The sequence below is a fragment of the Podarcis raffonei genome, chromosome 15 (genome assembly GCF_027172205.1).
Source record: "Podarcis raffonei isolate rPodRaf1 chromosome 15, rPodRaf1.pri, whole genome shotgun sequence".
NCBI lineage: Eukaryota > Metazoa > Chordata > Lepidosauria > Squamata > Lacertidae > Podarcis > Podarcis raffonei.
The window spans coordinates 44,168,145-44,183,747 of record NC_070616.1 but is presented as its reverse complement, the minus strand read 5'-3'; the positions used below and the strand labels follow the sequence as shown (position 1 = coordinate 44,183,747).

Sequence of the window (15,603 nt, the reverse complement as noted above, 5' to 3'; positions counted from 1 at the left end):
CTAGCAACAAGGGTGTTACATGAAGGCGTCAATGGGGAGGGTTTTGCCTCGAAAGGCACAGAATCCTAAAAGTGGCTTCTATGCTGGCAAGACTTCAGATGGGGCCAAATTATGGATCCCAATTGGGCCAATTTGCGGCAGTCCGGGATTTGGATGGGTCAAGTTGAGGCAGCCCCGGGCTGTTCAAAGGGAAGAAGCCACCTGGTGGCTAGGAGAGGGGAGAGATGCTCAGCTGGCCTGCAGACATCTCCTTCTTCCCCTCTGGATCATATGTTTCATTAGGGTTTAAACCCCAGATCAAACATGCAGTTGGGAGGGAGAGGAGAGCCATGCAGGCTGCCAGAGCATCTTATCCTCCCTTCTTCTTGCCACCAGACAGCTCTGCAACACTCTGTGCAAGGCGTAGGAATCAGTTCAGGTCCTGGATCCAGTTCAGGTCTGTGCTGCTCCAAAGCACTGGATTGGGATCCGAATTGGGTGGAGGGGGGCATGTGCAGCCTTCATTTCCAGGACCTTTAACACTTTGCATAGCCCCTTCTGTGAGATTCCACGTATCCCTTTTTTGAAAGAATTCTCCTTGTCCCATAAGTCCCATAGGGACAGAGTTTCTATAAGTGTGTCACTTCAGCTATAGACTTCTGGCTTAGACTTCTCTTTAACCGCAGTGTGAAAGACAATTCAAAAGTGTTTGCGTGTGCTTTATAAGCATGCCTGCAGACTGGCCTGTCTTGATTTTAGCATACTATCAAAGGAAGTGTCTTTCTAAGATGGTGAACCTTTGGCCCGTTCAGGAGTGGTATCTGTGGCTGGTCGGATTGGGCGTCTGTTGAGGGTGCACACCCAACAGGGGGCCCTTGGCAAAGTCCTCCTGCATCTTCTCGTCATCTGCTTATTTGTCTGCCTCTTGCTCCTGGGCAATCGTGGTGGTGAAAGGAAGAGCAGAGATTTCACTCCTTGGTTTTCTGTCTCACAGGCAAGCAAGGAGGCAGGTGGTAGCAATGAGGGGGAGGAAAAGAAGCAGGTGCTGGCAATGCTGACGAAGAGCTAGACCTTAGCTTGGCATGGGAGGTGTCCCAGGTTCAATCCCTGAGAATGTCCCCTTCCTGAAACCCTGGAGAGCTGCTGCCACGGGGCAGGCAGTACTGAGAGCAGGGGTCAGCAACCTTTTTCAGCCGTGGGCCAGTCCACCGTCCCTCAGACCATGTGGTGGGCTGGACTATATTTTGAAAAATAATAATGAATGTATTCCTATGCCCCACAAATAACCCAGAGATTCTACTGATGTAAAAACACGTTGATTCCTGGACTGTCCGCGGGCCGGATTGAGAAGGTGATTGGGCCACTTCCGGCCCTTGGGCCTTATGTTGCCTACCCCTGGCTTAGATGGACAAGAGGTTGGTCTTCGTGTGAGGAGGCTTCCTACGTTTCCCTCTCTAGGGGAGGAGGGTCCATTGAGGCATCTTGCCCAAGGAGGCACCACAACCTGGAGCCAGCTCTGGTCTAGCTGTACCACTTAAAGCGGCAGAGGGAATCATATTCCACGCAAATTTAGGGAAGGCAATTCTAGGGAAGCTTTCTCCCTGGAATGCTACTTTAATACATGCAGGGAATTCTGGGAGAGTGGGGAATTCTTTTGTCAAGTGATTCACCACCTGCGGTCACTTCAGTTGAGATTCCTGCATTGTGGGGCGTTGGACTAGATGACCCTGGGAGTCCCTTCCAACTCTACAATTCTATGATTCTACAGCCTGGACTCAGCTTTGCTACTTCATCGAGAATGCGGCCAATATCCTCCACTCCACTTAACACTTTGTTCTCCACATGATAGATCTCCTAAATATTTTAATAGGCTGAAATCCTATGCCTGCTTCCCCTGGGACCAGTTCCCATTGAACTCTAGTGATGCTTACTTCTGAGTAGACACACACAAGATGTAAATCCCCCAGGTTTCTATGATGCCTCTTTTCCTTTGCCTGCCCTCCTTTTAGCTGTTGCACAAAGTTCACAAAGCTGGTTTCTGTGGTGCTTTGGGCAAAGGCAGTTGTCATTAATATCTCCCCAGGAGGACCTGCTCCTTTTCCTCCTTCTTTGCTGTTCCTGGGGAGGAGGCCGCTGGGCCTTGATGTCCTTTCTCTGCACGCCCCCTGCTCCCACATGCCTTCCAGTTTGGCTGAGAAGTGCATGTTTTCCTGCTGACGCCACTTCAGTGTCTCCAGGGCCTGAAGGACGGCCACATCACGGCTCGTGACTTGTCCTTGGGATTCATGCTGGAAGTATGAACCTGGCACTCGGGGAAGCCAGGACAGGTTTCCCTGTGACTCTTCCCTGAGCCATCCGTGAGCTGTTTCAGGGGACAAAAATTCAGGGTTTGGAGCCTGCTCTGCCCCTGAGCTTCCCCTTCTCCTTCTGTCCAGCAGGTTTCTCTTAGAAAAGAGCCCTGGTTGCAAGGGAAATTCTCTCCTGGGTTGTGTCTCAAGTAGCGAGGAGGGTTGATAAACAGAAACTTTTAAGAGAGAGGGCGGTTGTTTCCTGAAAATACCAGACACCCTTCAGCCAAGTATTTCACTCGTTAGCAAAACGATTTAACATTTTAAGCCAGCTATTTTAAAAATGTACAATCTGGGTCTGGCGGCAGCTCTTTTGCTCAGAGGTCTGGTGCCAGCGTTTGTTTAACTGCCGGGATCAGTACACATGTCCCAGGCGCCATGGCTTGGGAGGGCAAGATAACCAAGCAGACTTTGGTCTGGCATCCAGCTTCTACCCAGGCGGTTCCCCACTGTCCCTGTGCAAAGATGGCTTGGCACCCACCCAGGGACCTAGACCTTGCAGCAACCTGCCCATGCCCAGAGGCCTCTGGCAACAGTCTGCTCCTCCAAGTGCCTCCGCTGGAGTTGAGGCAGGGGAGGCCTGGAGAGAGAGGAGGAGGCTGGCAAAGGGAGTTTGAAAGAGAGTCTTTGGTATGGGCTAACCGCTGAATGTTTATATTAAGTTTAAATAGTAATTATTTGTCCTTTGGCATTGTACTGGTTTTTAATTTTATTTTTTGTGAGCTGCCTTGAGAGCCTGCTTGGCTGTAGAATGAGTCATAAAACAACAACAACAACAAATTTAAAAGTTGGTAGAATAGACCAAGGCATCTCTAATAGAAATGATCCTGTGCTGTTTTCTTTAGCCAGTGACGAATAAGGTAGCAACTTACAAACTTTGTATCTTTAGGAATAAGAATTTTTTTTTGAAAGAACAAAAATTTAGTATCATCTTCCCCAACTTCCAGATTTTGTGGATGTTGTGCTAGCTGGGCGCTGGTGGGAGTTGTAGTCCAAGACATCTGGAGGGCGCACTAGACTCGGTGCTCCAATATGTCTAAGCTGGTTATTCTGCTGTGCTGTGTGTGAATTTATTGTTCACTTATACCTTGGCTTGAGGACATGGTGGACAGTACAAGGTGTAGCGCATGGGTCTGGTCAGCGTCTGAAGGGGAACCTGCGAACCTCAGCTGTATCACCTGGAGTTCTTTGATGTGAGGCTATCAATGTACGACATAAATAAAAGTACTGCCAGATGTGATCTACACAGTTTCACAACTTCCAGATGCTAGAACTTCCATCATTACAGCTGGGAGAAGAAAGTGACAACCAACAAAATTGTAATGAACCGCATAGTCAGGCTTATTTACAGTACAAAAAGAAGACAGTGTGTTCTGATTCTGTTTTGTTAGAATAGTGGAGCCATCTCAGTGGGTCTCAGGCTAGTGGTTGTATTATGATCTTGTGAGTTTTGTTTCTGCAAACACCCTCTTCATAGGAGTTTGGGGCTTGTTTATGTATGCATGTTTATAATTTGACTCTGAACACTGGGTGATACCATGTATAAATAGGCCATCACAAGGAAATTACTGTGGATTAAACTATAAAAGCCACAACCAGCAGTGCTGATCCATTGAGAAAAAATTCCAAAAGCAGCAATAGCAGAATATTTATTTTATTTTGCAACAAAATAATGTTTTTTATACACAGTCTTAGCTTTTACTTTTATTTGGGCCTAATAACAATTGCTTGCTGCTCTTACTTGCTGATAGAATTCATGTCAGTGTACATGACCAACTCCCTGCCACCATTTTAACAGGCATGGCTTCTCCCAAAGGTGCCTGGGAATTTTAGTTGAGTGAGGAACTGAGATTTCTGCCTCGGGAATTTGTTGTAGGGATGGGGAAAGTGTGGCCCTCCAGATGTTGTTGGACTCCAACTCCCATCAGCCCCAACTAGCATGGCCAGTGGTTAGGAATGATGGGAGTTGAAGTCTAGCCACATCTGGAGGGCCAGAGGTTCCCCAGTCCCAATTCATAGCTTCAGTCCCCTTCCTTTCCACTATTTTGAATCTGCAGTGTGATTGCCTCACTCCTTAAATTTGCTCAGACACAAAAGCGCACAAACACTGCACAAAAAGTCCTGATTTTAGACTATTGGAGAAAATAATTGAGATATTGAGAACAGTAGTATAATTATTTTCCTGTACATTAATTGTTGTTTTTGAATTTACAGTGTTTGAAAGGTTGCACCTTGGAGAACAAGTGAGACCCCACCACCTTCTCTCGTTTTGCAAACAGGCACCGAAGCTGCACACCCTCATGGCGTCTGAGAGCTCAGTGGTCATCCAGTAGCAGGAGAACTGGGATGTTTACCTGGAAGTGCCTCATTCTTTGGGCTGTGCTGGTCACAGCCACACTGTCCACGGCAAGACCAGCACAAACTCTGCCTGAGCAAGGTAGGCGTGCTAGTTAGTACCTCTTGTGCCATTGCCAGCTGTAGATGTGCTTCAGTTTTCAGTGGTATTTTTGTTCTCTTGGTGAATCAAAAGGAACGTGGTAGAGTGTTCACAAGAACAAAGCTGAATTGCCTTTAGCATCGCTCCAGAAATGTTCAGGAATAAATGCATATTTTGTCCTATCTGCATGTACAAGAACATTAAGAGTAAATGCACTCTTCAAAAATTTTACATTTGAGTAACAGGCATAATTCAAGTAGATACTTAACTTAGTTCATAAGCTCTGCAATAAATGATGGGGCTGAGAGAATACCCCCTATGTCTTTGTTTAATTGTTTGTTTTAAATTTAATTCTTATTTTCTGAAATAGAATTTTAGACATGCAGTTTCAAACAGCAAACAAACCACTTAACAAATTTTGGACACTTTGAAAGGAATTTCATTTAAAAATGAAAGAAAACAAAAGCTATTTGTTTTGCAATCTGTTATCTGATGCATATATTCATTGCGAATTGAACTTAGGCTTGTGAATGTCTTGGGTGTCTTCTATATGTCTGTCTTGGAGTCGGGAGACTGTGGGTTGGTAGCTGGGATTTGCTGATCCTCTTGACACTGCACGTTCTTCAAATGGTACCTTAGAAGAAGTTCTTCTGTTTTAAGAGAAAGTCGGATCCTGTTCACGGCTGGCAGTAGATGAAATGGCACAGCAGAGGTTTGCACCTGGATAGCTTTGGTCCATTTCCCCACTGGGGCTGTAGACAACTGTACCTCAATCTGTTCTCTGGCCTGAGGTCAGTGGTTGGATCAGGAGCTTGAAAACGCTGCAGCAGAAGAGGGTTCATAAGGCAGAGGCATAGCATGTTCAATGGATTGAAGGGCCACTTTATAATGTCACTGCAAATTTGAACCTTATACTGTAACTGTCTCTGTTTCTGGGTCACCAATCCTTTTGGTCTGAGTGGAGCAGTTAAGTGTCTGGATCTTTGAGTTCCTAATCTGGTATCTTTAGAGAAGAACCTCGAGTCCTGATAAGGCAATTTTGTAAAAATAAAGTTAATCTTGTCTGTGCATTGTAGGAGCAAGTAGGATCAACAGTTTATATTTTCTCATACCTGACTTATCTAGATTCTAATCTAAATGTATCTGAACCTTCAAACTAGAACGTCAGGAATTCAGATAAACTGTGGAAATCAGTACTTAAAATCTTCATGTGACTGCTATGCCTATAAGATATTTAAATGAGAAAAAATGATGATGGAAGGCAAGTGATCAAAAAGGTCATACTTGTGCAAAAAGGTCACACTTGGCAAATCCACATCATGATCAACTCCCGCCCAGAAACCAATGTCCCCACTGTGGAAGGACGTGTGGATCCAGAATTGTTAAAACCGTGTTTATGGAAGACGGTCTTACTTGGCTACGAGTGATCACCAAAGAATAAGAAGACTTGTGCAAAAGACAAGAATCAGATCTGCTTGAAAGTGTATATATGGTCAGGGCAGCAATTTAAGTATTTGTTTTGGGGTGAAATCCAAAGTAAGCTTGGGAAGGGTGTAATAGTTATGAGAAATGTGCCCTAATGATTCTGTGGTCTTTTTGCTCTTGGTTGCTTGTCCGATAGGTAGGGTTACAAGTCCTTTAACACCAGCAGGTAAAGCTTTTTGTAGCATAAAGATCAATCCAGTTCAGCCAATTCAGTTGCACACAAACACGGCCAGCCTTCAAAAATGTTGGGACTTGATGCATCACATTGAACTGGTGGCCACTTCTCACTGTTCAGGACCAGATACAAGGCACTGTGCTCCTCTGCAGCTCCTGCTTCATGCCAAGGGGCTTGTATGGGAGAACATCCCCATGGGTTGTGCCCCAGGTGTCTCTCTCCCCTTTGGGGGATCTCTGCCCCTTGCAGAAGGCCCATAGCTGCAGGGTAGAGCTTTGGCTGTGCCTGCAGAAGGCCCCAGGTTCAATCCCAACCACATCCAGATAGGGCTAATAATGTCCAGTGCCTGGAATCCTGGAGAGCCACTGCCAGTCAGTGCAGGCAGTACTGAGCTAGATGGACCCAGTGGTCTCACTCTGTATGAAACAGCTTCTCATCTCCTATGTTTGCTCTTGCATTTCCCTTTGCAACACCCCAAATCAACTACCTGAAATACGGCAGGTTGAGTCCTGTCTCACTTCACCTTGTAGCAGAATAGCAGAGTCTTTTCACAAAAGTCTCCCTGACTGAGGCCCCTGCTATCTGCATGTCACCTCTTCCACTTTCTGTAGACTTCCGCTCCAGCAACTGTGCAATCAATATAAGGCTGCCAGATCCCCTCCTATTTCTTCCTCATTGCTCCATCACCGCCAGTGGCTGGTGTCACAAGGTGTGCATGGAGGTGCCAGATCAGCTGCTTGTGGGCCTTCCTCACGTTTGCTGAATCTCAAAACATTTCTGGAGGCTGTTTTTCCTCAGATCTGGCTACAGCCAGCCTTTAGGTTCTCGCAAATGGGGGGGGGGCAGCATTACTTCTTTATCCCAGATTCATAGAGGTTTTAACCGATACCTGTAGCATCCACCGGAGATATATGTAGCCTGAAACTTTCTTCTTACTTTAGGTAGGACCTCGCCTAATCACTAGTTCTAGAGAACTGAAAGCTTCCTGCTATTTTGTGACATTTTGGCTAGGCCTAATAGATACTGCCGAATGGTGAATTGTAGAGTTTTCTTATTAGCTAACCCAGCTATCCCTTACTTTTGAAATTATTCTTGTATTTTCAGCTTCTTTTTTTAACAAATGACTTTTTAAAACCTCCTCACACCTCACTGGGAGACCTAATAGCTGTGGGGCTTCCACAAAGAGAAGAGAGCCCCACATAATCACCGTTTTTCACTCCATAAGACGCACCTAGTTTTTAGAGGAGGAAATAAAGAAAAACAATATTCTGAATGAAACAGTGGATGTATGATTTTTGTGGATCATTCTGTGGCCACAGACGTGTGATTTGGTGGTGAGTTTGGGGTAGCCTAATGCAAAAATCCAGAGGATCCATGTGGATCCGTGCTTTGTAACCACATTTTTGCACCACTGCAGCCCCAGGAAACAGTGGATGCGTGATTTTTTTGGTGCAGGCTGTAGCCATGGACATGCTATGTGATCTGATGGTGAATTTGGGGTGACCCAATGTAAAAATCCTGAGGATCCATGGGCTTTTACCTCCCTCCTCCCAGGCAGCCTACTTTATAGCTAGCATCCCTTATCTCTCTCCCGATCCCACCGATCAGCTGTTTCCTTTCAACACTCCCTTCCCTCTTGTTTGCCTTAGTGTCTTTTCCTTAGCTGGAGCAGTTTTTTGCCCCTCCTTTTCTTCTAATTTCACTCCTCGTTGCTTTAGTCTTCCTGTCTCCTCTCCTTGCAAGAAGAAGAAGAAGAAGAGTTTGGATTTGATATCCCGCCTTTCACTCCCTTTAAGGAGTCTCAAAGCGGCTAACATTCTCCTTTCCCTTCCTCCCCCACAACAAACACTCTGTGAGGTGAGTGGGGCTGAGAGACTTCAGAGAAGCGTGACTGGCCCAAGGTCACCCAGCAGCTGCATGTGGAGGAGCGGAGACGCGAACCCGGTTCCCCAGATTATGAGACTACCGCTCTTAACCACTACACCACACTGGCTCTCTCACTGTCTTTACCTCCCCGCTCCAAGGCAGCCTTCTTTATCGCTAGCGTCCCTTATCTCCCTCCGATCTCTTGCCGATCAGCTGCTTAGCGGCTTTGTTTCAACACCCACTTCCCTCTTTCTAAAAAAAAGAGCATGATCTGCTTTTCGCCCCTGGGCAATTCGGCTCCAGGGACCACGCATTTGCTCCATAAGATGCACAGACTTTCCCTCTTACTTTTTAGAAAGAAAAAAGTCCATCTTTTGGAGCGAAAAATACAGTAAGTCTCCTGGGGGTGGGTGCTCTTAGTAGGCAAAAGGCTCTCATACACTGCCAGCTACTCAGAGTAGACCCACTAAAATTAATGAATATTACAAACAAGTACTGCTTAGTTGGGTACCACCCTCTGCTTTTTATCAATGTTTTTTTTCTTTTAAAAATGGTGGGACAAGTAAAAAAAACCTCTGGGGTTACTCTGTATGTTGCTGAAATGCGACGGTGGCCAATGAGTTGTTAAAGGGAAAAGGCTGGACGTTTCCATTTTCCACCCCGTCCCCCCTCCATCGGTCACTCGTCCACCCCTCCAAACCCCCCTCTGGGGAGAGCAAGCCAGAGGAGACTTTCTTTGGCCTGGCCTGCTGCTCTTTCCCTCCTGCCATTTCAGCCACGCTGAGCTATGCTGCCTTGCACATAAGAGCAGGCCAGGCCAGCTCTCTGTACAGTGGTGCCTCGGGTTACGAACTTAATTCGTTCTGGAGGTTCATTCTTTTTTTAAAAATATTTTTATTAGCAATTTCAACATAACAAATTATGAAACCATATAATCGCATACATAATTTTCCCCCTTTCCCCCCTCCCCTCCCCCACCAAAGACTTCCCTCAGCTCCTCTCTGATTTCTCAGCACATATTATTCTCTGCATGTTATAAAATTGTACATATCCTTACATTATCTATCTAACATGTTATCAACCAATAAATCTGTGTATGTTTATTCAAAACCTGCCAAGGAGTCCAGTTTATTTTGTTGTCTTTTTAGATAATTTGTAAAAAGCTCCCATTCTTCCTTAAAGCCATAGTTGTCCTTGTCCCACAATTTATATGTCAATTTAGCCAACTCCGCATAGCTCATCAATTTTTCTTGCCACTGTTCTTTTGTCGGGATTTCCTCATTCTTCCATCCTTGTGCTATCAAGACTCTTGCCACTGTTGTAGCATACATAAATGTCAGCGCTGCCCAAGGTCCCAGCTCACACAAGACCAACGCTGCTTCTTCCTCAAGTTAAAAAGTCTTTATTGAAGTTCAGTTTCATTTCCAGACGCGCAGCGCGCAACGCTACGTCTATCCATCAGACCGTAGAAGTCCCATCTGAATCTCCTCCCCCCTGACACCAGCTTAAGATTCTAGCCTTACTCCACCTCTTCCTCTGTTCCTTCTTTCTCTGGGTCCTTTTGCTAGCCGGAGTCTCAGCCCTCCTAGATTCTTCTGACGCTGATTCTGCCGACTCTTCTCCCCCCCTCCTTCGGGCTTTGGGACCTGGCTCCCAATCCGGGTTTTCTGCTGTCCCGCGCTCCTCCACATTTGAACTTGGCGCGCGCGCGCAGCCTCCCACTTTCCTTCTGACCGTTACACTTGTGTCACTGCTCCCCCTTTCGGGGAGGCTAGCTGGACCTGGCCTTCCCTCCGTTTCCCCACTCCCCGATGGAGGAGAAGCTGGTCCTGACTCACGTGACTCTTCCCCCCCACTGTGCTCTGGTGGGGGAACTGGCCCTACTCCTCCGCTACTCCTTTGGGACTCCCCTCTGGTTCCTTGTTTATGGATCGTCCCCCCTGGGACTCGCCTCGCCCTTACCATAGGCGCCCCCTCCTGGGAATCTTCTGATTCGCTGGAGAAGCTCATGGAATCTCTCGGTCCACTGTCATATTCCCCTACGCTCCCCTCTGATTCCTCTCCTCCGCTCTCTATTTGCTCTCTCCCCTGCTCTTCTGCTCCTGAGCCTCTGACATCCATCCCCCCCTCGAAGCCCCCCCTTCCCCCCTCCCCCTCTTTGGGTGTGGGTTCCAGGTGCTCCAGCGCTGGGGGTGTGAGTGCTGGCTTCCGTTCTCTCCCCCTGGTGTGCAACCGGCCAGCGGGATCAGGCCCCCCCACAATGGGTTCGTCGACATCGACTTCCTCTGCTTCCATTTCTCTGCTGTCGTGTTCAAAACCAAGATCCTCCCCCCACACGTCCATGTCCTCCTCTCCACCCGGTCCCTCGGGTGAGGCTGTGTGCAAGGGCCCCCTCAGCAGTCCCCTGCTCCACCCCACTTCTGGTTGAGTGTCCCACCAATAGGAGCGGTCCGTGGCAAACCCCGAGAGCGACCCCTCCGGGGAGCTCATCCCCGGCGTCGGCTCCTCATCTGAGGAGAAACCCTGGAACGTGCTGGCTGACAGTGTGGGTGTGAAAAGCCAGTCGTCGAAATACTCCGCCGGCATGGGTCTGTGTGGGAAGATCGAATGGAACTCGTCTTTGAGGTAGTGCTCCTCCACGGCGTAGCACGGCACCCACTCGTTGGCGCTGGCCGGAGTACCCTCCCTGGCGAGGAGATATTCAACTCCCTCTTCCCCCCATCTGGAGTCCAAAATCTGCGTGACCTCGTTGAGTGGCGTCGCCCTCTGTGGTCCCTCCCCTGTTGGCGATGGGCTACGTGGGGCTGGTGCGGTCCCTGGCGCCTGAAACCTGTGGGGTGCCTTGTAAGGCGTGAGCACTGACCTGTGAAAGACTGGGTGCATTCTGGAGCCCTCCGGGAGTGTCAACCGGTAGGCCACTGGATTGATTTGTGCCGCGACCTGGTAAGGTCCCAGCTGCTTGTGTCCTAGCTTCCTCTTAGCTAGCGTTCTGGCCGGCACTGCCTGAGCTGCTAACCAGACCCAGTCCCCTACCTGTATGTCTTCCCCAACCCTCCTGTGCCTGTCTGCCTGCATCTTGTAGGCGTGTTTCGCGAGTTCCAAGTGCCTTCGGAGTTGCTCATGGACCTCCTGTAACTCTGCGGCTAAGTGCTCTGCCCCCCGTGGCTCCCCCTCTGCCTCGGTCTCCAACCCAGGGAAGGTTCTGGGATGGCGCCCATTGTTGGCGAAGAACGGTGTCACCCCTGTAGACCCGTGCTTCGTGTTGTTGTAGGCAAACTCGGCTAGCGGTAGGTAGTCCACCCAGGTCGAGGGCTGTTGATTGGCGTAGCATCGCAGGTACTGCTGCATGATGGCGTTGACCCTCTCCGCTTGTCCGTTGGTCTGCGGGTGTCGTGCCGACGCTAAGTTGATCTTGACGTTCAGGATGCCCAGCAGCTTCTGCCAAAAGTTCGAGATGAATTGGCGGCCCCGGTCGGACAGGATGGACCGCGGCAGGCCGTGAGCTTTGAATACGTGGTCTATGAACAGCTTGGCGGTCTGTTCCGCTGTGGCCACCTTCGCGCACGGAATGAAATGCGCCATCTTGGTGAAGAGGTCTACGACCACGAGTACCGCTGTTTTGCCGCGCGAACTGGGCAGATCTGTAACAAAGTCCAGGGCCACTTTCTCCCATGGTTCGAGCGGCGTCTGCAGCGGTTCCAGCAGACCCGCCGGCTTCCTGTGTACTGGCTTGGCCTTTTGGCAGGTGTCACACCTGGAAACGTAATCCGCAACTTCTCCCCGCACCTTGGGCCACCAAAAGTCCCTGGTGACTAATTCCGCCGTCTTGTCCTTGCCGAAGTGCCCAGCGCTGGGCGCGTCGTGCAGCTGCTGCAAGACTCTCGCGCGAAGGTCGTCTCCCGGTACGTAGAGAGCCCCTTTGCGGAGGAGTAGTCCGTCGCGTATCTGGAACTCGTCGTCCCTCGCTGTGCCGTTTCGCACCTCCTCCATCTTGGATTGCGCAAACGAATCCGCCTGTAGCGCGCGACGGACTGCGTCCAGGTCCACTGCGGCTGAAGCGCACGCCCACACCTCTGGTGCGAAAATGTGTTTGGCCGCTGCCGGTGCCGCTTCCTCGAGATACTGCGGCTTCCTGGATAGCGCATCCGCCATGACGTTGTTGTCTCCCGGGATGTATTCTATCCGGAAATCGAAATCTGCAAAGAACTCCGCCCAGCGGATGTGTCTCTGGTTCAGGAACTTCGCCGTGCGCCAGTACTCCAGGTTCTTGTGGTCCGTGCGGACCTGCACTGTGTGTCTGGCTCCGACGAGGAAGTGCCGCCACGCCTTGAAGGCTGCATGAATGGCCAGCAACTCCCTGTCCCAGATGGTGTAGTTCTGCTCCGACGTGCTGAGCTTCCTGGAGTAGAATGCGCACGGTCTCCAGTCCCCTTGCGGATCTTGCTGCAACAGGACCGCCCCCACCGCTCTGTCCGAGGTGTCCGTTTCAACCCTCATCGGTTTGCTGGGGTTTACGTGTAGCAGCTGTTCTTCGGACGCGAAGAGACGCTTGAGCCTCCGAAAGGACTGCTCCGCCTGGTCCGTCCAGGTGAACTTCTTCTTCTTGGAGCTGAGGGTGTCCGTGATGGCCGCCGTCTCCTTCGCGAACCCCTTGATGAACTTGCGATAAAAGTTGGTGAAACCGACGAACTTCTGGACCTCCTTCCGGTTGCGCGGGCTCTTCCAGTCCAACACTGAGCGGACCTTGGCGCTGTCCATGGCAAGTCCCTTGTCGGACAGCTTGTAGCCCAGGAAATCCACCTCTGTCGTGTCGAACTGGCACTTCTCCAGTTTGGCGTAAAGTCTTTGCTCCCGTAGTCTCTGCAGGACCTCCTTGACGTCCTCCTCGTGCGCCTCCTGCGAGTCCGAAAAGATCAGGATGTCATCTAAGAAGCAGACGCACTTCTTGTAGAGGAGTCCCGCTAGCACGTGGTGCATGAAAGCTTGGAAACAATGGGAGCCATTTTGGAGACCAAACGGCATGACTCTGTATTCATAGGTTCCTAAAGGCGTAAACATGGCTGTCTTCCACTCGTCGCCCTCCCGCATGCGTATAAGGTTGTAGGCCCCTCGTAGATCCAACTTGGTGAAGATCCGTCCCTTCCTCACCGTCGCGAGCAGGTCGTCAATTTTGGGCATGGGGAATGCTGTGGGCTTTGTCCTGGAATTGATGATTCTATAATCCACTATGAGCCTCCGTTCGGGCGTGTCTCTCTTCTTCACGAAAAACACGGGACTGCCCCCCACTGCTTTGGATTCCCGGATGAATCCCCGCTTCAAATTGCGATCTATGAACTCCCTGAGTTCTTGCATTTCGTCTTCAGACATGGAGTACAGTCTCCCAGTCGGCAGCGTCGCCCCCGGCAGGAGGTCAATCTTGCAGTCGTAGGGTCTGTGGGGAGGCAGCTTGTCTGCTTCCTTCTCGCAGAAGACTTCCAAAAAGGCCTTGTACTTGTTGGGCACCGCTTGCACCATGCCTAGGTGTAGCTGCGGTGCATCCTCTTGCCCCTCTTCTTCCTGGCAGGTCTGGATGCAGTGCGCTGCGCAGTAGGAAGAGCAGAAGGTCAATTGCCGCTGGTACCACGCTAATGCCAGGCTGTGCCTATCCAGCCAACTCATGCCCAACACTATGGGCGTGTCCGACAGGTGGGTGACGTTGAAACTGATGACTTCACGGTGGTTCCCAATTTGCATCACCAGAGGCGGTGTCTGCTGTACCACCTCTCCTCCCAGTATCTTCCTGCCATCTACCGTGACAACATTTAGGGGCATCGTGGCTGGCAGGAGTGCTATGCGATGCTGCTTGACGAAGTCCAACCCTACAAAGTCTGCGTTGCTACCAGAGTCAATGGTAATAGGGACCTCCAGGGTGAGCCCATCGGGCAGCTGGAGCGATGCAGTGAGTTGCACCACTGGTTTGGGTGGGAGGGGGTCTGTGGGCTGCAAAATCTCTGGGGACTGCTTCACTGACTCGCCTGGTTGAGCCCCAGTGCCTCCGTCTCCAACCAGGCTTCGCTGTTTCCCTGCTGCTCTACTCCCTGCTGAATTGCTCCTTTTACAGTTGCTGAGGCTGCAGTGTGCTTCTGGAGCCTCTGGGGACACTCTTTGGCCATGTGCAGTGCACTGTCGCAGATGTAACACTTCCTGCTCCCTCTAGGAGCCTTCGCCTTGACTGCTCCTGGTGTTTGGGCTCTGCTTGCTGTCTGAGCCCTTGCACCTCCGATTTCCATTGGCTCCTCTCCCCTCATCAGCGGAGGCGTGGACTGAGCGCGCTCTGTCTCTCTGGGTAGGAAGGGAGTCGTTCTAACTGACGTGTTTGCTCTTCGCCCCTCCTCCCTGCTCCACGGGCGTTCTTCCAGGCGCACCCCAATTGCTAGCGCCCTTTGGACTACTTCTGTGGTATTTTGGGGTCTCTCCCCCCTGGCCAGCTCATCTTTCACGGCTTCATTCAGCCCCTCCCAGAACAGATCCCTGACGGCAGCTGAGTCCTTCTGCCAGCCCAGCACATTTACTAACCCAAAAAAGCGGGAATGATACTGGCGCACCGTCGCTTTTCCTTGCCGCAATCCATGCATCTCCCTTCTAGCGACATCCACATCCACCGTTGATTTAAAGCAAGCGTCCATGGCTTCAATAAAGGTGCTTGAATCTTTGAGGGCGGGGTCATTTTCGCGTAACAAGGTTCGTAGCCACGACTTAGCTTCCCCATGCAGATGAGTGATTATGAAACCCACTTTCTCCTCTTCATCTCTAAAGTCTTTCCGAAGCAATTTGAGTGCGAAAACTACTTCTGCTCTGAAGTTAGGGTACTGCTGCAGGTTCCCGTCAAAATGGGTCACAATACTCGCCCCCCTTTTCCCGAGACCAACTCCCTCCGGCTTGGCTCCCAGCTGCCCCTCCTTTCCCCATCTGTCCCACCTGGCTTGCAGATCCTGGCAGAGCGCAGCTGTTTCTCCTTCCTTTTTCTTAGACGCAGCCAATTCTGCGTAGAGCGTTGAGACCGCTTCCTGCAATTGCTTAACTTTCTCCTCTGTAGTCATCTTTGCCTATCTTCATGAGCTTGCAGAGTTTTTTTCGGAGATGGGACTTACTGTCAGCGCTGCCCAAGGTCCCAGCTCACACAAGACCAACGCTGCTTCTTCCTCAAGTTAAAAAGTCTTTATTGAAGTTCAGTTTCATTTCCAGACGCGCAGCGCGCAACGCTACGTCTATCCATCAGACCGTAGAAGTCCCATCTGAATCTCCTCCCCCCTGACACCAGCTTAAGATTCTAG

General features: G+C 50.2%; 1 protein-coding gene across 4 annotated transcripts in view; it reads left to right on the top strand.

The window, feature by feature from the left end:
- FGFR1 (fibroblast growth factor receptor 1) overlaps nt 1-15,603 on the top strand; it is a 115,395-nt gene that overhangs the window by 19,844 nt on the left and 79,948 nt on the right. For all 4 annotated transcript variants that reach the window (XM_053367605.1, XM_053367604.1, XM_053367603.1 and 1 more), the window contains exon 2: nt 4,542-4,764. In XM_053367605.1, coding sequence (XP_053223580.1) covers nt 4,674-4,764 — 91 coding nt within the window. In that variant the 5' untranslated portion in view covers nt 4,542-4,673. The remainder of the gene's footprint in view (nt 1-4,541; nt 4,765-15,603) is intronic.